A 27,175-nucleotide genomic window follows, 5' to 3' on the forward strand; every position below is an offset into this window, starting at 1 on the left:
TCTGTTTTCCTTTAGCAGATCAAGATGAAACAAAACGTATAAAACGGCTTTTAAAAATGCAACATCAGCAAACACACACACACACACAAATACACAAACCCACACATAAATTTGCACAGCCTGGGGGGTTGTATCTCCTTCTAGAGATCTTTTCATTTTGGAGATCTCTGTGCTGTTTATGTATGTTCAGGGGGCGAGGGACTTAAAAGAAGGATGTGCTCTGCTTTCATGACAGAGGTGATGATGACCGGTGGTTTTAAGCAGAGAAACTACAATGAGAGTAATTCTAATTCTACCCAAAAGGTCCTGGAAGTGCTAAGCCTGGCATGTCAGAGGAGGTGGGTCCGACACACCTGGATTTTCAGAAAAGATGCTGGAGGTGAGGGAGGCAGCGGCAGCTTTGATGTGGATTTTTCTTCCTTCCTTTCTTCCCGGACCACTGGAGGATCTGACATGTCAGCCCTCACCTTTCGGCCTTGCCACCTCTCCCTCCCGATTCAGCTTTGCGAAATGCTCCGCTTCCACAGCCCTGCTGCTCTGCAGGTGAGCTTAGGGATGGAGAGCTGGCCTGCCATCCATCAGGCTGAATGGAAGAGCAGCTCACCTGTCAGGCTGCATTCAGTCACCGTCCATCTGAAGTGAGGCAAGAGGGCAGAAGTGACAAACTGGTGACCCGCAGAAGAGAGAGGCCTCCACCCCACATGAAACACTGCCGGCATTACCTGGTCATGTGAAGATCCCAGGGCCCAGAACTCCTACTCGCATGGTCTGGAGGGAAACGTCACAGCAACCTTGCCAAAGTCAGGGGCAGAGCATGCCACTTGGGGATGCATGATGGATATAAAAAGGTAACTGCATTTCTCTGAGAACTACCATAGTAGGGAGGATGGAGTGTTTAGGGTGGTTGAAGCCCTGACTGAGGACGTCAGGACCAGAGGCAAGATGGTGATGTAGAAGCAGGAACAGGTGCAGGGCTGAGGGTCCAGCAGCAGGCAGTCGCAGGGTCAAGGAGCAAGGCAGAGGCGAAGGCAAAGGTCCAAGGGTCAAGGTCCAAGGGTCGAGGATCAAGGCATCGGCAAGGCAAGGGTCCAAGGAGTGAGAGGCCCGAGGCAACCAGGCAGGGGTAGTGTTGCTGTGGCCAAGAGCTGAAGGGAAATACTGAGCTTTTATCCCTCCCAGCTCCTGCCACCAGGTGCAGTGAGGTATCAAGTGGCCTCACCTGAGTGACCACTCCTTGCCTCTCCAGCACAAGCTGAGGTCTTCATCTGAGTGGCCCCTCCTTGCTTCTCCAGCACAAGCTGAGACAGGCCCCAGTCCTGCAAAGCACTACAGGCCCCAGAGCCTGACTCCTGCCCATACTCCTGACATAGGGATCGTGGGCTCAGGCTGGAGGATCTGGTTCACAATTTAAGGTGAACCAACCCAGGTTGGACTTCCTGAAACAATGCAAGAACCCATCATGTATGCTATAAGAGCGGCAAGAATCTTAATAGCTCAAAATTGGAAGGCCGGAGAAGTACCATAGAAAGCACAATGGCGAGAAAAGTGGATGAACTATGCAAAGTTAGCAAAGATAACGGACAAACTGCATGAAAAGGACAATAGCGACTTTGAAAAAAAGAATGGGAACCCTTGACAATATATTTGCAGAGACAACAGAAAGAAGTGGTTTCGCTGGCAGGATTTAAATAAACATTTACAATTTTATTTACAGAGAACAAGAAGTACAACTAAGTGATAACATAATATTGTATATAAACAGCAAAATGTATCATCTGACATGATAAACCAGAAATGGTAGTTGAGGGAAGTCAACAGGGAGGGGGGAAATTGGAAAATGTATGTTTAGCAATGATACTGGATATTTGTTTTGAGAAAAGAAAATTAATAAAAATTATTTAAAAGAAAAAGAGAAGAAACAATGCAAGAACCAGCTATTCTTTGAAATCCACAGTCCTCTGATTTTTGCAGTGCATTTCTCCAGCCAGATAAGGTGCACCAAATTGCGTATAATTAGGGGAAAGTGTGCAAAAAAGGGGGAAAAATGCACGTAGTAGACAAAAGCACTTGCCTGTTAAGAGAAAAGCACACTGAAATGTTGATCATTTTTTTGTGAAATTGCAGACATTTGCAGGCATGTGGTGACCGGAATTTAAGACTGGGATGATGAGAAATTGGGAGAAGCTGACAATGACAGATTCATCAGTCCTTACTCCAGGCACCGAGATAATTGATATGGAGAGAGTTAGGAATAAAATATGATGGTGGCGGTGTGTTGGATTGAGGCAACTTGGGTTCAAATCCCTGCTCTACCTTTAAGTTCATAGGGTAAACTTGGGCCAGTCACTATTACCTCCCAGACTAATCTCCCCTACAAGGTAGTTGTGAGGATACAGAGGGAGAGCCAGGTAGGTCATCCTGAACTCATTTGAGACCCATTTATCCCAGCATTCCAGGGGACTGGTAACCGTGACCAGTGATGGAGCCAGGTGGGCTTCCCTGGGGCAGGCATTCCTTACAACGGGTGCCAATTACAAAAAGTCGTTGTCTCTCGAACTTCCCATGTTGAATATCAGAATGGTGCAGGTTCTCTGATCTAAGTGAATTAGTGTGTATTGGGTGGCGGTGGGGAAAGTAACAGAGCTCCCCCTTAACAAAGGAGGGTTGGAAGTTGCCTTCATGAATCAAACCACTGGTCCCTCTACCTCAGTAATGTCTATGCCATGGGTAGGCAAACTAAGGCCCGGGGGCTGGATCCGGCCCAATCGTCGTCTAAATCCGGCCCACAGACGGTCCGGGAATCAACGTGTTTTGACATGAGTAGAATGTGTCTTTTTATTTAAAATGCATCTCTGGGTTATTTGTGGGGCCTGCCTGGTGTTTTTACATGAGTAGAATGTGTGCTTTTATTAAAAATGCATCTCTGGGTTATTTGTAGGGCATAGGAATTCATTCTTTTTTTTTCTTTTTTTTAATATAGTCCGGTCTCCCACAAGGTCTGAGGGACAGTGGACCGGCCCCCTGCTGAAAAAGTTTGCTGACCCCTGGTCTATGCTGACCAATGTTTTGTTTTTTTAAAGATAATTTTTATTAAGTTTTCAAATAAACAACATCAAACAACAATGAAAACAACAAATAACAACAGCAAACAACAAACAATTTTTTTCCCATTTTCTCTTCTATTCACCTATTTTAATTCACTTTGCTCTGCCGAGCTTTGACTTCCCTCCCTCCCATCATTCGGTTTTCTTTCCCCCTCTTATCTCGCAGTTCCTTTTAGTCCTAATCAATTCATAGGATTTATTTCCGTCCTGCAAGTATCTTTAAGCTTCTACAGTTCTTCTCCATATAGTCCACGGGTCAACTTTGCTAACGTTCCATAGTCAATCATTTTCGTCTGCCACTCCTCAATCGTCGGTAACTCCTGTAATTTCCATGTTTGGGCTAATAAAGTCCTAGCCGCGGTTGTAGCATACATGAATAATTTTTGATCTCCTTTTGCAATCTCCTCTCCTATTAGTCCCAATAGAAAAGCCTCATGTTTTTTTGGGAAAGGTATACTTGAAAATCTTTTTCAGTTCATGATATATCATTTCCCAAAATCTTTTTTACTTTTCCGCATGTGCACCACATATGATAAAATTCACCATCTTTATCCTTACATTTCCAGCATGATTTACTACTATGCTGACCAATGTTTTGGGCATTCCCAGCCCTACCTGGAGACACCAGTGAGTAAGTAACTCAGTGGCAGAGGATCTGCAGAAGGTCCCAGGTTTAATCCCTGGCATCTCCATTGGGGGATGGGGATTGTCCTGGCCTGAATTGCTGAGTTGGATGGACCAATGGATTTGCAGACTTGTAGAGTTGGAAGGGACTCCAAAGACCATTTAGTCCAACCCCCTGCAATGCAGGAATCTCAGCTACAGCATCCATGACAGATGGCCAAACAACCTCTGCTTAAAAACTTCCAAAGGAGGAGAGTCCACAACCTCCCGTGGGAGGTTGTTTAATTCCCAACATCTTCATGTAGGACTGTGAATGTTGGAATGGTCTGACGCGGTGTCAGGCAGATTCCTCGTTTCCATACATTCTTAACAGCAGCTGAGAAGCAGCAGCCACAGATCACTGCTAAGCTGAGATCTGTCACCAAACACCCACCCCATCTTCCTTTCTCTCTCTCAGTGTGTATGTGTGCATGTCTCTGTGTAAGTTTCCTCTGGGCAATTGAATGCAGGGAGCACCGGGGGTGGGGGTGGGGGAGGCAGGAGGAATTCCTTAAGACTGTTCCCTCTGGCTGAAAAGATTTGCTGTGTGCACTCACTCAGAACTGGATCCAAGCTCCAGGCAAGTTTGCACCATTCACAGGGGTGAGGGGGGGCGGTAAGATGAGGGAGGATAGAATGCAGGTGCCTAAAGATGTCAGCGCAGTAATTATTGATGGCCTCTGCGTGAAGAGGTGATTCTGTTCACTCCTTGCTAAAGTGGCTCCGCGGGAGGGAATGGGAGAAATGGCCCATGAAATCCTGTAGGATGGAGATACCGTACAAGATGAATATATAGGATATTGCCTTAGACCAGGTCAAAATACTCCAGCCCAGGAGTGGGGAACCCCTTTCAGCCTGAGGGCCGGATTCCCTTCTGGGAAACCTCTCAAGAGCCACATGCCAATGATGGGCAGGATCAAAGGCAAAGGTGGGCGGGGCAATGAAAACAAATGTTACCTTTCCAGCCAAGCAAGAGTCTATCAGAGTTCAAGGACACATTCCAGCTAAGCAAAAATGCTCAGGGGTCATTGCAAAGCAGGGCAGGTGAGGGGTGTGGTCTGGAAAGAGTTCATTATAAAAGTAGACTCTTTTTTTGTTTGGAAAGTGGTAGGGAAATGCAATGGAAAATGTGGGTTCAGAGAAGGATTAATGAAAAGTAACTCCCCACAATTGAATTAGGATGGATGCTGAGTGAAGTCTGGACTTGGTATCTAACTGAATGAAGATTTAGTTGTATCTAAGTTTTTACTCAGAGGTAGGGATGAAATCCAATTCAGGACTCACTTAAAACCCAATCTATCGAATTCACACTTTTCAAAAGAATACTCAAACCGGAAACACAGCTATAACGCAAAATCCATACAGCAAAATTCAAATTCTGCTATGCAGTTCACCAACCCAACAATTATTAAAGGCATAAAATCGGGAGAAATGTGCATAAAATTGAGCATGTCGGTTAAAAAAAACCAATGCGTTAAAATGCATCACACATCAAAAGTGCATACAAAAATGTGTTTAATAGGAGAAATTCACACAAAAATGCTAATGGATTTTGATTGGGATTTTTTTATGCTGCAAAATGTGGATAACTGAATTTAACTGATTTTATATCTATTGCTTTTTTGTATTTTTACTATTGCTACGATAACTGTTTTTGTGTCTGGTGTTCTTGAACTGTTTTATATTTGTTTTATGGTTCTCTTTTGTAGGCTACCTTGGAAATCCAGATTGATAAAATTATGTTTTTTATTTTATTGTGAGAGGGCCAAAATGGACAGATTCTTCCATTACTACACAAGTTCATTAATTTTATTGAATCTATTCTGAGTACAGTGGTACCTCGGGTTAAGAACTTAATTCGTTCTGGAGGTCCGTTCTTAACCTGAAACTGTTCTTAACCTGAGGTACCACTTTAGCTAATGGAGCCTCCTGCCGCCGCCACACCGCTGCCACACAATTTCTGTTCTCATCCGGAAGCAAAGTTCTTAACCGAGGTACTATTTCTGGGTTAGCGGAGTCTGTAACCTGAAGCGTCTGTAACCCGAGGTACCACTGTAAACCTTTGTTGAATACAATCCTATGCCTGGTCTTTAATGAGCATTCATTCTAATTTGCTTACTCAATTCTTAGTTATTTGATCACAGGTCATAGAATCATTGAATTTTAGAGGTGAAAGTTGCACCAAGGGTCAACCCCCAGCAATGCAGAAATCAGAGCCCAAAAAAGTCCCTGGTAAATGGCCATCCAGCTTCTCTTTAGATGGAAGGTTTATCACCTTCCGAAGGAGTTCATTCCACTGCCCAACAGCTCTTACCACCAGAAAGCTCTTCCCAGCATTAGGTCTGAATCTCCTTGCTTGTAATTTGAATCCATTCATCTGGGTTCTACCCTCTGAAGATGCCAAAAACAAGCTTGAGGGTTCATCCTGATTTGCTTGCACAAAGCTTATGCGGTGTTTAGACCATGGGGGTTGTAGCCAATTTTAGCCTTACTCAGGGTAGACTCACTGAAACTTAATGACCACAACAAACTTAGCTTCATTCATTTCTGTGTATAACATGTCCCCATGTATAAGACGCCCCCTATTTTGGGGGACTCCAAATTGAGAAAATGGTGGGGGGGGGAATTGTATCTGTGCATAAGACGACCCACAATTTTGAACATAATTTTTAAATAAAAAATCCTACTCTTATACACGGAAAAGTATGGTAAGCAAATCAGGATGAATGCTTAAGAACAGATAATCTGAAGGAGCCTCCTTCTCTCTCTCTCTCTCTCTCTCTCTCTCTCTCTCTCTCTCTCTCTCTCTCTCTCTCTCTCCTCTCTCTTTCTCTCTCTCTCTCTCTCTCTCTCTCTCTCTCTCTCTCTCTCTCTCTCTACCTGAAACACATCTTGTCTTTAGCGAGATTCGCATAGAAATACACAAGAATGAACACCCCGGAGCTGGTGCGTTTCATTCTGAACTGTGAGAAACATATGCCGAGGCATATTATGTTTGTTTGTTTGGAATCAGACATGTTGTGCCTGTCTGCCTGTCTGTCTGCTTGTAGTATGTCTTTAACCCAGAGAAACAATTAGACTCTCTTGGCTTTCGATTTGCCAGAGGAGCGGAGATTGGGGAGCAAGTGAATAAAAGCAGGCAGAGCAGAGCCTTCAGCAATGTGTAAGAATGCCATGGGGGAGCCTTGGGCACCCCTCCCTGTGCAAGAAGGGGGCCTACCCCGGCAAAGTCTTGGAGGGCATGTGGCAGGGGAAGAGATGAGACTCTGCCTTTGCAATGGACAAATGTCAACTGCTGTCGCCAGACACTTAGCAGGTTGTTCACACTGTCAAGGAATTATGCTTCTTTCAGTGGCCCAGCCAACCCCCCCCCCATCCCAAAGATTGGTTTTGGGAACTAAGGCTTACTGAGCATGCTTAGACAACACAGGCCCATGAATGGGTTGTCAGAGAGCTCACATGGGTGGCACTGTGGTCTAAAGTACTGAGCCTCTTGGGCTTCCCAATCGGAAAGTCGGCGGTTCGAATCCTTGCGATGGAGTGAGCTCCCGTTGCTCTGTCCCAGCTCTTGCCAACCTAGCAGTTCGAAAACACACCTGTGCAAATAGATAAATACCGGTAGGTACTACTCCGGCGGGAAGTAAACAGCGTTTCCGTGCGCTCTGGCTTCTGTCACAGTGTTCCATTGTGCCAGAAGCAGTTTAGTCATGCTGGCCACATGACCCAGAAAGCTTTTTGTGGACAAACGTTGACTCCCTTGGCCTGAAAGCAAGATGAGCACCGCAACCCCACAGTTGCCTTGGACTGGACTTAACCGTCCAGGGATCCTTTACCTTTACTAATACTAATATAAATGTCACCTATTGAAAACGTGGGTTCTATCCAATACTATTTCTACTTAGAGTAGACTCACTGATGTTAATGGACATGACTAACTTAGGCTCATCAATTTCAATGGGCCTACTCTGAGTATAATTTATTTTCTCATGGCTACTTTTTCAACAAGCCTTTTAAGTGGAGAATTTTTTTTCTTAAAAAACCTCAAATCCATTCTATTTCTATACTTGATTTGTTATTATATATATATATATATTGAAATTGTTTTAGTTGTGTTTTTATACGACACTCTGTGTGTGTGTGTGTGTGTGTGTGTGTGTGTGTGTGTGTGTGTGTACTACATGTGTCTGTTTATTATTAAATTGCCTTGTGCTGTTTTGTAGGAAGTAATTCATAAACTGAATCAAATGCATGTACAGTGTCAATATAACACTGTAAGACACCCACAATGAACCATTCATTTAACACACCAAAGATTTAACTGAGCAGAAAGCTCAGGTAAAAATACAACCCAATAACTTCTCAGCAAAATGAAGCCCCCAAGTGGGTGACATTACCACCTAGTAACACCCCGCCCCCTTCAAAATTTTATTCTCAACCCTCAAAAGCCAGAAAACCCACTTTGGGAGATATTTTGGAAGCGGTTCGTTTGTGAAGGGTTTTCAGGGCAGGAAGGAGGAAACTGCTGGCAAACACAGAGGGGGTGTACCCAGTGCTGCTCCTACTCAGAGTATACCCATTGAAATGAATGGCCATGGCTCACTTCTGTCTATTAACTGCAGTGGGTCTGCTCTGGGCAAAACACTGTTGGGGGCAACCCAGACTCTTTCACCTACTCACAGTTCTTCTGGAAACAAAGCTCTAAACAAATGTTTGGAGGGTGCAAGAAGATGACTGACAGAAGGGAGAGCCATTGAGGTGAATGGGGCAATGCCCCACCCATCTCCATCTGTCTTCTGGAAGACCCCAGCAAACTATCTTCTTACTTATAACCAATCAGGGGGTGGCAATGCCTTTGTCCACTGTTGGGCTTCCTGCCTTCTTCTGCCTATTAGTCCCAAGGGGAACCAACCGCCGAAGGTGTCCTTTCCTTTTCCAATACAAGTGGTACAACCAATTTCTATAAGAAGGTATACTGTGAACTGCCCTGAGAGATTGTGATGAAGGGAGCTATGTTGTTGTTGTTGTTGTTGTTGTTGTTGTTGTTCTTCTTCTTCTTCTTCTTCTTCTTCTTCTTCTTCTTCTTCTTCTTCTTCTTCTTCTTCTTCTTCTTCTTCTCAACAACAATTCAGATCAATACCCCGAGGAGTGACAAATCTCATGGCAACGAGTAATGAACCCCACCTCCTGTTCCTGCCACAAGCCAACCAGACTGGGAGAAAGATGCTACTTCCTGGGCTATCAGAAGAGCCTTTTTCTGGATCATGTCAAAGGCCCACCTAGACTCTCATCCTGGTAGCTTATCAGGTGCCTCTGAGAAGCACACACAAAAGGGGCATGAAGGTGACAGCGGACTCACATCCTTGCTCTCCAGCAACTGGTATTCAGAGGTAGACTTCCCTTAATCTTGGAGGCTCTGTCAAAGTCATTGACAGACCTCTCCAATTCCAGGGAAGTGTCTGATGTCTTTGTAAAGCCATCTAACACAGAGGCAATCATTTCCACCTCTTGCTGCAATGGGCAGTTGTGTACTGCACCAAGAACAAAATTTTCCGGTTACTCCTGGTCTACTGATTTCAATACTCAGTTTGACTTGTGAGACAGAGTTATGTTTTGTTTTTAATCTAGCTTTTCAAATAAAATGTTATTGCACGTTGTTCTGTTTTTACATAAGACATTTAGTCTTTACATTAAGTGGTGGTAGTGGAGAATCTACAAATAAGCACATAAATAATTTTTGCATGTTGCTAGGTGTCTTTCCCTTGGACAAGTGTTGCTGGACTTGAACTCCCATCAGCCCCAGCCAGCATGGCCAATGGGCAGAGAGGATGGCAGTTGTAGTCCACAATGTCTGGAGGGACTTTCCTCCTCTAGAGTGAACCTTGGTGGCTCAGACCTACGGTATGAGTGGTCCAGCCTCCACTTTCCCCCTGACAGTGGTGCAGCGTAGCAATTAATAGACTCTGGACTTAACAGTCTGCTTCCCTTTAAGGTGGTTAGTTTCACTTATTTCACAATCCCTGAGTGAGCCCAGGATTTCATAGAATCGTAGAGTTGGAAGGGACCCAAGGGTCATCTGGTCCAACCCCCTGCAATGCAGGAATCTTAGCTAAAGCTTCCATGACAGGTGGCCATCCAACCTCTGCTTAAAAACATCCAAGGAAGGAAAGTCCACAACCTCCAGAGGGAGACTGTTCCACTGTCAAACAGTCTGAAAGTTCTTACTAGTGTTTAGTTGGAGTCTCCTTTCTTGGAACTTGAAACCATTGGTTCCAGTCCTACCCCCTCGCCAAAGAGCAGGAGAAAACAAGCTTGCTTCCTCTTCCATGTGCCAACCCTTGAGATATCACACATATCTAACCTGCACCCCACCTTGGCCAGCAGTAAAGCTTCTGAGAAGCCCGTACTCCCCATCATCTGGTAGACTGCTCCTGAACACTGAGACTCCATTCCGCAACAGGGAGTAGCAGCCGCCACTGAGAGCCAGAGCGCTAGCCTATCTCCCGGGGGGGGGGGTGCGGTGGGTGAGATGCTCGTAGGACGGATGCCTCTCACACCCCTCGCAGTGGATCTCCATGTGCACAGAGGCTTCTGCAGCCACACGTCCAATTCTCCGCCCCGCTCCCCCCTCCCCAATATGCCGGATTAACCCTCTATATGCTGGAAAGCTCTAGGGAGGCGCTGGGCAAGGCCTTTTCCCGTGGAGAGCGGAATCCACAAGAGCGCGCAGGGGCGCAAAGGCCGGCGACGTGCCCAAGTCCTCACGCTCGCCGGCCTCCTGGCGCGGCCCTGGCGAGGCAAGCGGGCGGAGCGGCGACGGCGGCAGCAGCCCCTCGCTCGCCGCCCCTTCCCCCCGCCAGTCTCCTCCCCGCGCCCCCTCCCCTCTGCTCCCCTCCCCTCGCCGCGCCTGCCTTTGCAGCATCCCGAGCCTTCCAGGCAGGCGGCCAGCCGAGCGCGCCTCCGTCCAGAAGCCGCGGCTCTCGCTCGCTCTCCCAGAGCGCCAGGCGGACACGGTCGCGGACGGAGCAAGCGAGCGAGCGTCCAAGCGGGGCGCGAGCGAGCCAGGCAGCGCCCCCTCCCCGATCCTCCTCCCTACCCCAATCCAGTCCCCGATCCTCCTCCTCCTTTTCTCCCCGCCGGCCTCGCCGCTCTCTTCGGAGCTCCATGGCCGCCTAGAGCCCCTGAGAGCGCCGCGCCATGGAGCCGCCGCCGGGCCCGGGCGCGCTCCTGCTTCGGCTCGGGCTCCTGCTATTGCCGCCGCTGCTGCGCCTGGCAGCCGCCGTGGAAGGTGAGTGCAAGCGGGCGACCGCGATGATGCTGAGCCGGGAAGAAGGGCGCCCCGCGACGGCCAGCGCTCGGGGTTTTTTGTGGGGAGTGGGGGGTGGCGGCGAGAGGAAGGGGGAGGGTCGAGGGTAGGGGAGCCGCTCAGCACGAGCCCTTCCTCGGACCGGGAGAGCCAGCAACGCGTCGCTTTTTCTCCTGCGCCGGCTGCTGCTTACAGTCCCCCTCGACGGGCGGCGCTCTCTGGGAAGCGGCCGCTGTCTTGGCAAACGCGCGCCGGAGCCCGGAGTCCGGGGCACGCTGAAAGGCCGCTCCCTGGCCCGGCTCTGGCCTGGATGGCAGCGGCCAGTAGGAGGAAGGAGGCCCGGCCAGCGAGTTGCCTACGAGGATTTCGTGAAGGCGGCCCGGGCTAGGCTGGGCTGGGTTGGGCTGGGCAGCAGTAGCTTCTCCAACGGTGGCTCCTCCAACGTGGCTTTGCCATTTGGATTTTGAAAGCTGCCTCGCTTCTTGGCGTTGGCGCGGCTCTGCTTCCAGAGCGTGGTTGGGCTTTTGTGCTGCTTGGGGAATGGAAAGGGAACGGGCACAGGCACGATGCTTGGGAGGTGGCCGCAGCCCAGGCTGGAACTTGCTCTCTCATTTTGGGTAGGGGTGTTGCAGGAGGAGAATAGGGGAGCCCTCACGAACCAGCGGGAATGGTGCCTGGGCGATCGCCTCATCCTTTGACATCCTTTGACAGGTGGCCGTCACCTGGGGTGCTTAGGGACACAGGAAGCAGAGGCAGGCAGTCTAGCTCAATATTGCTCACACTCTGTGGCAGCTCTGTAGCCTTTCAGCAGGAAGCCTTTTCTAGAGACGCCAAGGGTTGAATCTGGGACCTTTTGCATGTGAAGGCCTATCCCAAACAGGAACACTGAAAGCTGCGAGTCAGAGCATCGATTCATACAGCTCTGTATTGTCTACACTGACTGGCAGCAGCTCTCTAGGGTTCCAGGTAGTGGCTCTTCCCAGGTCTATGAGAAGGTGCCATGAATAGAACTTGGGACCTTCTGCATTCCTCTTCCACGAGGAGAGAATGGTCCTCATTAACTAGCAGGAATGATGTCCCCAAATGAACGGCCTCATCCTGTGACAGTTGGCCAGAAATTTGGGGAGCAGGAGAAAGGTGGGCTGCCCTCAGAGGCCAGTAGGAGCCGGTCATGTTCTGCAAGGTGGAGTAACAATGGGCTGCCTTCACTGGCCCTCTAGGAGAAATGTGGTGGTTGTTCTCATCTCACAGGTGTTGCCCTGCCTGGTGCTTGTGCCTATGTGTTTATGAATGTGCTCACGGCAGGAAGGCTGATGCATGAATGGACCTCATCCTGCAGTCACACGGCTAGGAAGTGGTCTGGAGGGGGTGATGGACTGCTTTCACTGACCACCGCGAATGGATGTTGCTTGTGCAACGCCATTTTGAGACACAAGTCGCAGGACTGGTTCCGCCTCCCCCATTCTGTCTCCGCAGAAATAGAGCACCCATCTTCCCTCTCCATTTCCTGCTAGATGTGGGCCCAGATGGACCTGGAAGTTACCACCTGGTGCTGTAGTACGACGTGCTAAGTTAAAAGCCCAACTCTTGGCCATCATGTGCAATGGGCTGTGGCCTTCCTTCCCGGGGATACGCCAAGCACAAAACCAAGACATGACATGCAATGGTCACTTTTAGGGGCGTGTCATTCCCCACCCCCACCCACGTCCAGGACTGAGGCAGGCACACATTTCGCTTCATGATTTAATTTGGGAGCCACCTACTGCCCTGTTTGAACTTTGACTTTTTTCTCCCCCAACGTCCTGGTGGTGAACTGGTGGCAACCACAGATGCCAAATATTTTGGTTGCAATGCTGACCGCATAGCGCTTTCATAGGCAGGCTGATTTGTGAGCAGGATTATTGTTGCAATATTTGGGGTTCAGCAGGCTTTTATGTATTTGCATAAGTTCAAGAGGGTTTAAAAATGGAGAAAAACCCGCTTGGGGAGTAGCCCCCCCCATGCAGCCTCCATATGCTCTAGTTGTCTTGTAGCTCTAGATTCATCAGCCATGACTTTCTTGGGTTTCTAAGGGCAGTCCCGGATCTTCCTGTTATTGTGGCATCCTCTGTCCTGTTGATTCAATTTTTTGGAGCGGGTGGGTGGGTTCCAGGTGATGTGACTTCTAATCCTCATGAGAATTTCCCAGTCCCAGTTAAAACCATTTAAACCACTGTTCTCTGCCACAGAATACTCAACGTGTGTGTATGTGTGTGTGTGCGCGCGCAGAGAATGCACCATAATGTAAATATTGAGTTGTGTATGGATGGACCACAAGTGTCAAGCAGAATGCTGGAGATCTATGAATGCAACCACCAATATTATTACCGTATTACAGTATTTAGCTTTAGAGAGGGGTGGTGGTGTTCGGATTTCAGTTGAAGCAGCTTTTGGAGTGGCTGTTTAAATCTATTCTAATTTGTTTTCCAAACTCAAAACTCCTTCCTCCACACACACCTAATGGGTTTAGGAATATAGGAAGCTGCCTTATACCAAATCCAACCATTGGTCCATCCAGCTCATTACACTGACTGGCAGTGGCTCTCCAGCATTTCAGGCAGGGGAGCATTCCCATCCTTACCTGGAGATGCCAGGGACTGAACTTGGGACCTCCTGCATGCAAAGCTGATTCTCTGCTGCTTAGCTAAGGCCCTTCCTCATGATGCTCAGTCAGAAGCAGCTGAGAGAGAGAGAGTTTGTGTGATTTAGAGCCAGCATGCAGCATGGAGGAAAGTGTGAACAACCCCTTTCCCCAGCTCTATTGGTGTAATCAAAATTGGAATCCCAGTGGCTAAATATATTTATATAAACCACTAAAGCAAAGAACAAAAAAAAGCTTGGGAGATCTGATAACAGCTCCCCTGTGTCAATTTTGGCATTAAGATTCTGCCAAAGCCAGGCATCTGTTGCTTCCCGCCCCCTTCCCCGCCCCATGTGAACTTGGTTTCCTAAAGTACTGTCATTGCAGGAAGTACCCAAGTACAGGAAATTCTCCTGTCTGAAACCCTGCAGAGCTGCTGTTAGTCAGAGTTGACAACACTGAGCTAAACGGATGGATAATCTAGCACCTTTCTATGTCTTAAGGGAAGGGCCTCAGCTCAACAGTAAATAATAATAATAATAATAATAATAATAATAATAATAATAATAATAATAATTCATTATTTATACCCCGCCCATCTGGCCGGGTTCCCCCAGCCACTCTGGGCGGCTTCCAACAAAACATTAAAATACAGAAATCAAACATCAAAAGCTTCCCTAAACAGGGCTGCCTTGAGATGCCTTCTAAAGGTCTGGTAATTGTTGTTCTCTTTGACCTCTGGTGGGAGGGCATTCCATCATCAGCTTTGCATGGAGAAGGTCCCAGGTTCAATCGTTTGGCAAATCTAGCCAAGGGTTAGGTGCACCCCTTATGTAACTGATTGATCACCGCATTCCTGCCGATAGCATCTTCTCAGGAGGTCCGTTCCTCACAATGGAGAAACGGGGCCTTTAGTGTCGTGGCACCGACCCTTTGGAACACCTTGCCCTTGAATATTACACAGGTGCTGTTTCTGTTGCCTTTTCTGAGCAGTTTCCTCTTCCAGCTATCCTTTTAAGCTTGAGACCCTTCCCAATGTTTATCTGAACTGGAATTGTGTTAAAGGTTGTTGTTGTTTTAATTATGGTTTTGTCGCTAGTTTTTGGTTTTATTTAACAAATAAATATATGGGGATTGCTGGGAGGGGACCCCTGTCTGAAACTCTGGTGAGCTGTCACCAATCAGTTTCGACAGTACAAAGCTAGGAGAACCAATGGCCTCATTCGGTATAAGGCAGCTTCCTTTGTACTTCATACACACAAAACATTTCATCCTCATTTATAATGGTGAATCATAGAATCACAGAGTTGAGAGGGGACCTGAGGATCATCTAGTCCAACCCCCTGCAAGGCAGGAATGTGCAGCTGTCCAATATGGGGATTGAACTTGCAATCTTGGCATTATCAGCAAGACGCTCTAAACCAACTGAGCTGGCCAGAATTGAATACCAGCTGATCATGGTGGGAGTTCTGTTGTGATGTAAAACTTGTGCGATGACTCCCAGGGGTCTTGGACTCCAACTCCTATTGGCCCCAGTTGGTAGGGCCAAAAGGCAAGAGAATGATGGGAGTGGAAGTCAAACGACATCACATTACTGCCCATCTCCCCCAACCACTGACATTTGGCTGAGCCTAGGCATCATGGTTGGGCCTGGAGAATTACTCAGTGCCTATAAAGGTGAAGAGAACTTTGGGAAAGCAAAGGGGACTTGGGGGAAGGCCATGACTTATTTCCCTATACAGTACAGTATTTGCGTTCCGCTTTCCTGACAATTATTGCCTCCTAGTTAAAATAAACGAGAGGCAGATCCTGCCATCAGAGACAGATCCTGCTGTCGGAGAGAGTATGCCTCTGAATGCTAGTTACTCAGAACCACAAGCAGGAAGTGTTGATGTTGTGCTCAGGACCTGCTTATGTGCTTCCATTAGGGCATCTGTTTGGCCATGGTGAGCAGTGTTAGAAACTCAGATATATGATCTATTCACCTTTAACCTGGGTTAAGGTCACCACGATGCAATGCCTAGACATTGTTTTTGCCCCTAAGAGGAATAATGATAAATGATTTTTAGTAGTAGTATTAATTTCATTTCTATACCACTTTATATTTTAAAGAACAAATCACAAAGTGGTTTACGGCACATTAAAACATCAAATAAAACAACCTAGAATGAAACAAATTCAAGCTTCAAGGAAAATATTTCAGATCCTTCCCTAAGCAACATTTTGCTTTCCCCAGTCGCCAACCTGGCACCCAGAGATCTCCACGTGGTCACAATTGGACCCACTCCAGTCGCAAAATGCGCTTGGTGCCTGGCTGTTTTCTAACACTGATGAGAACAGGATGGTGGACATTTATAAGGGCCCCCTGTGTCTTGATCCAATAGAGCTCTTGTACCTGACCTTCTGAATTCACCTTTGCAGGTGTTGATGCCCTGTATTCACCAAACATTCATCGAGTGTTTTGTATTGGTTGGCAAGTCCTACTCAGAGCAGACCCATTGTGAAACAAATAGACCTAAGTTAGTTGTGTTCATTAACTTGATGGGTCCACGGTACATCCATTGGATACAGTGCTTAGCTCTTGCCCATGGTATTTGACTATCTGTGACAAGCCGGCATGCAATATAATTGATGGTGTTTGGTAGCTGACATGATGCACATGTTTCTTTTTTTGACAGCGTGTAAGAGTTAACATGCAATGGCTTTCATCTTGGGCATGGTATGAAAAGGGTATAGGAACAAGAGAATTGCTTTCCTGGATCACAAGACCTTGAGGTCATAGTGGATTATGATAATAATAATAATAATTTATTATTTATACCCCGCCCATCTGGCCGGGTTCCCCCAGCCACTCTGGGCGGCTTCCAACAAAATATTAAAATACAGAAATCCATCAAACATTACAAGCTTCCCTAAACAGGGCTGCCTTAAGATGCCTTCTAAAGGGCTGGTCATTGTTATTCTCTTTGACCTCTGGTGGGAGGGCATTCCACAGGGTGGGTGCCACTACCGGGAAGGTTCCCTGTAACTTGGCTTCTCGTAGCGAGGGAACCGCCAGAAGGCCCTCAGCGCTGGACCTCAGTGTCCGGGCAGAACGATGGGGTTGGAGATGCTCCTTCAGGTATACTGGACTGAGGCCGTGATTAACCATGATTTTGGAAAGCCTGCAGTGTTTTGGAGCTTTTTTAGTTTACAGAAAAGGCGAGTGTGGGGTGACATGACTGAAGTTTATAAAATGGTGCCTGGCATGGAGTAAGGAGATAGAGGAAAGTTTCTCTTTCACACGCACAACAGCAGAACCTGTGGACACCCAATGAATGTTGGAAGATTCAGGACAGAGGAAATAAAGGACATCTTCATGTGGTACATGGTTAAACTATGGAACTCATTCCTGCAGGAGGTGGTGATTCAGCAGGGCCCTTTTTTCCCCTTTTCCTTTTCAGCAAAGCTTTTCTTGGGACTGGCAGCAATGGCTCTCTCAAGTTTCAGACCAGCTGCAGCACTTAACTCTCTTCTGTTTTAGAGTTGCATTCAGCTGATGTGTTTGGCAATATTTGAGAGGTCCCAGCTTAAGATTTGTCATCTTCAGCACCTTATAAAAATCAAAAACAGAGTTGCCAACAAGGCTAAAGCACCTTGATTTTCACCATGGTGGTGGGGTGCAGAGTTCAGATTCAGAATTTATGTGGAACACTGCATGCACTAGTTTTCGGATCTGTGGCCTAAGGCAGTTAAAGGTTTCGTAACACCTGAAGCTTTTTATTTTCACCAAAGTCAGTGTGAGCAGTAAGGTAAAGGTAAAGGGACCCCTGACCATTAGGTCCAGTCGTGACCGACTCTGGGGTTGCAGCGCTAATCTCGCTTTATTGGCTGAGGGAGCCGGCGTATAGCTTCCAGGTCATGTGGCCAGCATGACAAAGCCGCTTCTGGCGAACCAAAGCAGCGCACAGAAACGCCGTTTACCTTCCCGCTGTAGCGGTACCTATTTATCTACTTGCACTTTGACATGCTTTCGAACTGCTAGGTTGTCAGGAGCTGGGACCGAGCAACGGGAGCTCACCCCGTCGTGGGGATTCGAACCGCCGACCTTCTGATCAGCAAGCCCTAGGCTCTGTGGTTTAACCCACAGCGCCACCCACGTCCCTAGTGTGAGCAGTAGAGGTGTTTGTGTGGAGAGAGAGAGAGAGAAAGAGAGAGAGAGAGAGAAGCTGTTACACAAAAACAAAATGCTTCCTTCCCTTTCAATGCCTCTAAGAGGACAGAGATGTACGGTAGATATTGAAGTGTACAATCCCCATTAGCAACAGCAAGCATGGCCACTGACCAGGGATGATGGGAGCTGTAGTTCAGCAATATCTGGAGGGCCACGTGTAGACCAGATGTAGAGCTTGAAAGGGAAACATGTGGCCCTCTAAATCAGACACCCCAAACTTCGGTCCTCCAGATGTTTTGGACTACAATTCCCATCTTCCCCGACCACTGGTCCTGTTGGCTAGGGATCATGGGAGTTGTGGGCCAAAACATCTGGAGGGCTGTAGTTTGGGGGTGCCTGCTCTAAATGGTGTTGGACTGCAGCTCCCATCATTTGGAGGGCTGGAAGTTCCTCATTCCCACTTTAGAGAAGGAATTAAGCTGCCTCAAAAGCACCAACCAATAATACCTTTTAGGCTTAAAGCTTGTCTCTCCTAGGACCTTCCCAGCCGAGTCCTTTGGATATTTGCACTGGCGTTCTTGAATGAAGGGCTGTGGGTTCTAATCCTACGCCATCTGTCTGGAGAAGGCATCCCGTAACACAGATCTCTTCCCCAGATAGAAGCAAAGCAGGCTGCTTTGAGAAACAGAAAATGAAACAGAAACACTCAGAAGGCCTGCGGTGTGTGCATTGCTGATGCTTTCAAATATAATGCTTTGCAGAGCCAAGCAGAATCACAAAAGAAACAGATGGGCAGGGAAAGAGTGGCCCTGGCTGCAGTCGTGGGAGATCTCCCACTGCTAGACATAAACAGGGGGAATGTTAATGTCAAAGAAAGACAAGAGCATGATTGGATGTGCACATTTAAATTGCACATTTGAATCTGGAACCATCTGAGGCTGGTGACAGCTACCCCATCTTCAGTGGCAACCAGGGATGATCTGCAACGGCACTAAAGGTCTCCGTCTGAAATGCAACAACCTGCAACTAAAATATTTACGCTAAATATTTTTAGATCAGCACATCCAGGTTTGAAATAGAGAGAGGTAGCCCTCTTTAATCATGGAAGGTGAACAAGGGAGAGTTCCTTTTGCATCTGGTGACAGGATCTATGTACTTTTTTTGAATAGGAAGTGGAGGGAGAATTTTCTCCTGCTCCCCTTTTCACATCCACCAAGAATTGTGGGGGGGGGGAGAGAGAATACATTTTGTCATTGGTGGCAACAGGAGGGTGTTTCTCTTTTGGGTCACGGGGTAAGGGGGAAGAGTCCTGATAGGCTGGCAGCACTGATGATGCCGGTGATTTAGACAGCACCATCCACGTAAGTTGCTCTGGAGAAAGAATGAGATGACAGGTCCAGACCTCTGAGCAGTTTACAGTCTAAAAATAGGCAGGAGGGAGACAACAGACGATGGGAAGCCGAGAAAGGGTATGTCATCCTTGCACTGCAGGAAGTGCCTTGTGTTGAGTCAGGTCGTTGGTTTGTCTGACTCGGGGTTGTCTACATTTGGGACGATGGAGATGTAAATGGAGTGGCCTCCGGACAGACCGTTGGACTCCAGCTCCCATCAGCCTGTATCTCCAATGGTCGATGGGAATTGTAGTCCAATGTCCATCCCTACTGGGGGATATCAGGGATTGAACTCAAAAGCTTTTGCATGCAACTGAGCTTTGGATGCTGCTAATCTGCACAGAAATCTGCATTGCACTGTGTCACAGCATTGCTCTATCTAGTGGCTCTGCTGGATCTCAGACAGGGGTCTTTTCCATCCCTAACTACTGAGGGCCACATACCTTCCTGGGTAACCTTCCAGGGGCCACATGCCAACAGCAGCCAGGGCAGAGGCAGAAGTGGGCAGAGAAACACATATAAGGTTTATCTTTGTATTGTACCCTAGTTATTCTCAGTCCTCCTCTGTCCTCCAAAAAGCATCATTAGAGTTCAAGGACAAATTTCAGCCAGGCAAGAACACTCTGGAGGATGTAGAGCAGGGCCAGATGTGGACTGGGAAGAGGAGGGGTGGTTTGGGAGAGTCCAGATAGCTAGGGCAAAAGGACCAGAGGGCTGCATTTTGTTGCCAGACCTGACGCTCCTCATCCCTGAATGAAAATGTCACAAAATCATGAACAAAATGTCGAGTTCTCCAGAACATTTCCTTTGGCTGGATGTTAATCAAATTGGATTTGGGGTTCACAGGGAAGAGAGAAGGGAAAACCGGGCTTTATGTTGAAACTTAAAGGTTGGCTGTTTTGTAACAGCTTGGAGATGGCGTGTAAGGAAATATATGAGAACATAAGACACAAAAAGAGCTTGTTGGTGGATCAGGCCAGTGGCCCATTATAGTCCAGAATCCTGTTCTCACAGTGGTTGACCAGATGTCCAAAAATGGGAAACCCATAAGCAGAATTCCAGCACAAGAGCCCTCTCCCTCCTTGTGGTTTCCAGCAACTGGCATTCAGAAGCATTGCTGCCTCTAATTATGCAGGCAGAGAATAGCCATCACGGCTAGTAGCCCTTGATTGCCCTCTCCTCCATGAATTTGTCCCATTCTCTTTTACAGCCATCCACATTGGTGGCCATCACTGGCTCCTGGGGGAGCGAGTTCCGTAGATTAACAGCATGAAGTTCTTTTCTCTGTCCCAACTCTTCCAACATTCCGCTTCATTGGATGTCCACCAGTTCTAGCATAGAGGGGAAAAACTTTTCTTTATCCACTTTCTATCCACGTTTGGCTTCATGCCTTTTTAGCTTCAACTTCAGATCCAGGAGCAACAGGCGATTCACTGAGTTGGTGTGTGACTTGTTTTTCAGGCCGGGGGCCGGTTTACAAATTGACCCCCAAGACTTGAGAAGTCAGAGGGGATGAAGTTGTGATATGAGGGATCACAGAGTAGTGGCAGCAGAGCACATTCTAAATTGTTTTGGGGAGGGTGTGTGTGTTTTAGATAGTTTTTGCATTTTGTTTTTAAGTTGTGTACTGTATCTGTTTACTGACCTGGAGTCCTTGGGGAGAGAGGACAGGCTACAAATTCAATAAAAGAATAAATAGCAAGGATTTGCTTGCATACAACATCTGAGCTCCAGAGCTGTCCAAGGTCCATTGCTTGGGCTCAAGAAGGAGCAAAGCTGTCTCACTGACATGGCAGGAGGCTTCACAGCTTGTGATGGGATTTGCCAATGTAGGTGTCTCTCGGTTTTCTTTTTTTCCCAATCTTATGTCCAGTTCTCCATCTCTCTGCGTCAGTTTGTGTTTAAAAAAGCAAAAAAATAACCAGCATTTTACTGTGCATTCCTCCCAATAGAGGAGACTGCCTTAAAAGTGAATTAGATCATTGCGCCATCTAGTCCAGTATGGTCTACACTGACTGGCAGCACCTCTTCAGGGTTCCAAACAGGGGGACATTCCTAGCCATATCTGGAGATGCCAAGGACTGAGCTTGGGATCTTCTGTGTGAAAAGCAGGTGCTCGACCACAGAGCGCTGACCCTTCCCACCATAGGAAACTGTCTCAGGCTGATTCAGACTGCTCGTTCAATTAAGTCAGTATTGTCTACTCTGACTGGCAGCAACTCTTCAGGGTTTATTTCAACTTTTAATTTCTTACATGCACCAAGGGGCCCACAGTGGTGGGAAATGGTTCTCTTCTCCAAATTTTAGTCTCACAACAACCCTGTGATATAATACATATAGGATAGTGTCAGGCTTTGAGGAATCGGCTTCCTTCTCCGTGGCCATAAATAACCAGATCAAGCAAAAAGTTAGTTTCTTTAATAAACATAGCAAGGGACAAAAGAAAGCATCTACCTAGGAATGGTGGTGCTCCCAATTAAGGCCTACACCCCTTCCATCCCTATTAATCTACATCATCTTGTCATCTGAGCTTGTACCCTCTGCGCTTTCTGTTCTGAGACTTTCTGAGCTCTTCTTGACCTTGGGGAGAGCGGAAGAATGCTGTCCAATGACTGTGAATCTGTTAACCCCCTCTCTTCCAGTGTTTCTTCTCCTAGCTGTTCCCCATCCAGTAGTATATCTCAGCTTCTGCCTTCTGAACTACGCCCCTCTGCAAGCCACTGTTCCAAATCTATACTGTCCTCCTGCTCCTGGAAAGATTCAAGAGCAGGAGCAGAAGGAGGGGGAGGGCTCCCACTATTCCTCCTCAGTGCAGTTCTCCTCAGCACGGTCCCTGACAGATAGCTAAATTAGTAGAGCATGAGACCCTTAATATCAGGGTTATAGGTTTGAGCCCCATGTTGGGCAAAAGATTCCTGCATTGAAGGGGGTTGGACTAGATGACCCTCACGGTCCCTTCCCTACAGTTCTTTGATTCTATGATCCTATACTTTTTTAATGTTTTTATGGGAGGGGTGGTTATTTTGTTTTGTTTTGTTTTTGTTTTGTATTTTTATCTTGCATTTTTATGCTGTGAACTGCCCTGGGGTCTATGGATGAAGAGTGGTATATACCAGTGAAAATAACAATAATAACAACAATAATAATAATACAGTGGAAGGCACAATGAGCTTTATAGCTGAGTGGGGACTGACATCTTGGTCTCCAATGCACTAACCACTAAAGCACACTGCCTTCAGGCCAGAACTTCCCCAGCCTGGTGAGACCAAGGCTTTAACCTAGGACCTTCTGAATCCAAGCCAGATGCTCTACCACTGAGCTACAGCACAACTGTATTGCATGCTTACTCAGACGTAAGCCCCATTGTGTTCAGGATTGCAACCTAAGAAGCGCTCTTACAGTGGTACCTCAGGTTAAGATTTTAATTCATTCTGGAGGTCCGTTCTTAACCTGAAACTGTTCTTAACCTGAGGTACCACTTTAGCTAATGGGGCCTCCCGCTGCCACCACACGATTTCTGTTCTGTTCTCATCCTGAAGCAAAGTTCTTAACCCGAGGTACTATTTCTGGGTTAGCGGAGTCTGTAACCTGAAGCGTCTATAACCTGAAGTGTCTGTAACCCAAGGTACCACTGTATTGTTCAGCCCCTGTTGAAAGTCCATTCTGCAGCCAAGGTCCTCAGTGGCATCTGCCGGCATCCCATCAAATAGTGGCGTAAGATCCCAGGTGAGTTTTGTAAGGGAAGCAGGCAGGTCGTGGGCTGCCGAATCTGGAGAATGCAAAGCACATTGACTTCTTTCCCCCTCCCCCCCTTCCCCTTTCAAATATTTAAAAGCATGTCAGAAAGGAGAGGGAGAATCATTGTATTTTTTATCCACCAAAGGTAGGACAAGGAAGACAGATCTGGGCTAAGCTGCGTCAGAACGTTTGAAGCGATAAGATCAGCCAAGCAGCCTGGGCGATTCCCTTACCAGAAGGGTTTCAAGAGAAGACTGAATGGGCACTGCAAGAGGTGTCCTTTTGGTACAGGGGTGGGGGAAGGTTTTTTCAGTCTGACGGCCAGATTCTCATCTGGGCAGCCTTCCAGAGGCCACCTGCCAGGGGTTGCCAGGACTAGAAGGAAAAGTGGGTGGGAATTTTAACCACTGTACAGTAGGCGAGGTTCTGCAAACCCTGACACCCGCCTCTCTATCCTCCCTCCGGGCAAGCAAGAAGAATTGTCAGAGTTCAAGGACCCATTCCAGCCAGGGAAAAGCAAGAAAGGAGAAGCAAAGCAGGGCTGGTCAGGGGTGTGGCGTGGGGAGAAGGGTGTGTGGCTGGCAGGGCCCGAGGGCCACATAGAGAGGCCTGGAGGGCCGCATTTGGCTGCTGGAGCTGAGGTTCCCTATCCCTGTTTCAGTACCCTGCTAGATGGTGGTGGCTGTGATTAGGGTGATGATCAACATTATTATTATTAATAATTTCTATTTATGCATTAAATGCGAGGTTGATATTGACCTTGAAGTGCTCTGGCAAATGAGGACACCAGCAAGCCTGAATCCAGGGCAAAAAAACACTTTGGATGCTTCGAGCAATAATTACAGGAAAGATTTGCTTAAACTTTAAATTGGATTTTTAATTTAAAAAAATCAATTATAGCCAGCCTCTCTCTCTCTCTCTCCTTCACCCTCCCCTCTCGCACGCCTTTAAAAAGAATTAAATAACCTGATTTAAAAAATGAAAACTGCACTTACTACAAACAGACGTGCCTAAATACCATAGTTATCAGTACAGCTTAAAAAGACATTTGAGATGGTGAAGTACCTGCTCTCTAAATACAGCACAGCAGGTCATGTGTTTATGACAATGGCAGACAGGCAGGGGGCACTCTTGGCCTTACCTGGAGATGGCCAGGTATTAGGAAAGACTGGGGAGGGGGGAAGAATCTTCTTTTCATGCAGAAGGTCCCAGGTTCAATCTCCATGTAGGGCTGGGAAGCGCTTTTGCTGGAAGCATTTTCATGAGCTGCTGCCGGTTAGTGTAGACAATGCTGAGGTAGACGGACCAGTAATTTGACTCCACACAAAAAAGCAGCTTCCTATGTTGGGGGTTGCACCTGAGCTGTTCTGCGTGCAATGCTCCAGCTCTCCTGCTGATCTGCAGATGTTCCTAATGAACACACGAAACCGCCCCCTGTTAGAACAGGAGTCCATCCGACTGGCAGAACAGTGTGCCGGACTAGGTGGGCCGTTGGCCTGATCCAGCAGGCTCTTCTGGCGTTCCTCTGTCCCCGCCTCCATTGGAAGTGCATCCCATTAAAATAGGGTGCCTCCCCCTGCAGAGACGTCAGTTCTCTCTGAGAGAGCGAGAGCAGCGATGTGGCCGTCGGTTTTCTTCTGGGCAGAATAGCATGGGCTATGGGGAACTTTGGAATGGGGCATCTCTCCACTCCCCACCCCTCGTCATCCAAGCAGTGTGGATCTGCAGCTGAGCCCCCCTGCCGTCCCCCAGATCAGCCTGGTTACGTGGCCTTTGACTGAGTTCATTGCTATACCCCGGGGCTTCCTCTGCAGTGCTGGGCTCTCTCTGTTTGTGTTTTATGGGTCGTGGGACTTTGCCAACAGTTGAATCACAGCTGAAACCTCGCAGAGCAGTCAAAAGAAATGTTGAGGCTGGGATTATGTTACCCGCCCTCCCTGTAAAAAGACTCTATAAAGGATCCGTTAAGCAGCCAAAGGACCTTTCTTTTTGGCTGAGGGCTTCTGCTGGAGGATGGAGATTGCTCTGGTGGCCTTTGTTGGGATAAGAGTGTGGGAGGAGGCCTCTCCACAATGACAGGCTCCTGGAACGTGACCTCAGAACTCATCTCTAGAACTCACTGCTTTGTCTTGTCCCTTGCAGGGGGGGCAGAGTGTTTGTGTGCACCGAAACCCCTGTTGGCTTGAAGACCCCAAGTGCTTGTTTTTTCAGGTGCCCCAAAGTATCAATTCTGGGGGGTTTGCAACCTTGATGGGGGCAAGACTGCAGGATGGAGACAATCCTTTCATTACTTTGTAGATGTGGAGCCTTGGTTGTACCTGGTAGCCATGCAGTCATGTTCAGAGGTGATAATATCCAGATTTTGTTGGACCCTTGCCTTCATTCCAGGCTTGTGGGGTACCAAGATGCATCTGTGGGGGCTTCTTGGTAGTTCCACTGCCCTTGGAAGTTTGGAGGAAGTTGTGGCCTGGGAGAGGACGGTCTCTCTGGCAGCCCTTAAACCAGGGGTCAGCAACCTTTTTCAGCCGTGGGCAGATCCACTGTCCCTCAGACCAGAGGCGGAGCTTCATGCTCTGGCACCGGGGGCGGAGAGCAGGCGTGCTGCCCCCAGTGACGTGGCACACGCCATGCGCAATGCCGTGGCATGCATTTTAGGGGCGGGGCGCATCATGCGCAGTGGCGGGATGCGCGTTTTGGGGTGGGGCGCGCTGCACACAGGGGCAGGGTGCATGTTTTGGGGGCGGGGCGGGCAGCGGCGATGGCGCCCCTGGGATCACGTCACTCGGGGCGCATCGCCCCCACTGCCCCTATCTTCCTACGCCCCTGCCTTAGACCATGTGGTGGGCCGGACTATATTTTGGGGGAAAATATGAACGAATTCCTATGCCCCACAAATAACCCAGAGATTCATTTTAAATAAAAGCACGCATTCTACACATGTAGAAACACCAAGCAGGCCCCACAAATACTCCAGAGATGCATTTTAAATAAAAGGACACATTCTACTTATGTAAAAACAGGCTGATTCCCGGACCGTCCGTGGGCCGGATTGAGAAGGTGATTGGGCCACATCCGGCCCCCGGGCCGTAGGTTGTCTACCCCTGTCTTAAACGGTGGGATACCCTCCTCACAGATGTGAGTCCAGCACCTTATCGTACAGTGTTTGTCTTATGCTGAAGATACCTCTTTACTCTGACCTTTAACGCACACACACACACACACACACACACACACGTATGAAAGATGGAGCAAACTCCCCCCCCCCGCTGCTCTAGAGGATACGGCCCAAGCCAATGGGTTCAAATTACAAATTACAAATTATTCACCTGGTGGTGAATAAACACCAAGAGAACTTTCTGATGGTAAGAGCTGCTTGACAGTGGAGTGGACTACCCCAGAAGGTGGTAAACTCAGATTCATTGAAGGTTTCTAAAGAGAAATCGGATGCTCCTCTGCCAGGGATTTTTTAAGCTGTGATTCCTGAATTGCAGGGGGGTTGGACCAGATGATCCTTTGGGTTCCATCACAGCTATACAAGCCTATGATTCACTGATTCTATATGTATATCTTTAGGACCCATCTTCTGATTGCAAATTGCTTTAACAGATGTTAATCATGGGTTGAACATGTAGCCAACTCAGACTTACTCAGAGTAGACCCGTTGAAATGAACTGGGCTGTATGCCATGCCCATCAGCTTCAAGCATGAGCAGAGCTAACCTCAAAAGCAACCTGTTGTATTTTTATACGGTCCTCCTGCCTGGGACCTTATGGCAAATGATAGGTAAGATATCAACATCACCATTGCCTGACGCTGTGGGAAATAGGAGTCTGAGCTGGATTGCCCTTTGCCCTGAGCCAGGCAGGCTCTTCTTATATAAGCTGTCGCAGTCTGCTGCATGCCCATTGTTTTGTCATGTTCTGTTTGAGCTGGGAGGATTGCCGCCATGGTCAGAGGGATGCAGAGATTGGATAGTCCTAGTTGCAGTTGCCTTGTAAGAGTAAAAGAAAATACTTGGGGAGACTGTGCCAGGAAACATCTTGAGTGGAAATCCTGGGATTTGGACACCCTTCTTGAATCTTGTCAATGCTGTCTGTTTCAGGGTCCTTTGTTTTTGGACAGAGCTGGAGATCGAACACGTCATGCCATATTTGGGCATATTTTTTGGGGGGGGGGGAAATGTGCAACTGTGGAAGCGGGAAT

The 27,175-nt window shown here is 47.7% G+C and overlaps 1 protein-coding gene across 3 annotated transcripts in view; it reads left to right on the top strand.

Annotated features, from left to right (window-relative positions):
- The first annotated feature begins 10,736 nt into the window (after positions 1 to 10,736).
- Positions 10,737 to 27,175, top strand: part of EPHB2 (EPH receptor B2) — a 112,364-nt gene continuing 95,925 nt past the window's right edge. For all 3 annotated transcript variants that reach the window (XM_088671698.1, XM_035119893.3, XM_088671699.1), the window contains exon 1: positions 10,737 to 11,052. In XM_088671698.1, coding sequence (XP_088527824.1) covers positions 10,962 to 11,052 — 91 coding nt within the window. In that variant the 5' untranslated portion in view covers positions 10,737 to 10,961. The remainder of the gene's footprint in view (positions 11,053 to 27,175) is intronic.

The sequence above is a fragment of the Zootoca vivipara genome, chromosome 6, assembly GCF_965207765.1.
Source record: "Zootoca vivipara chromosome 6, rZooViv2.hap1.1, whole genome shotgun sequence".
Taxonomy (NCBI): Eukaryota; Metazoa; Chordata; class Lepidosauria; order Squamata; family Lacertidae; genus Zootoca; species Zootoca vivipara.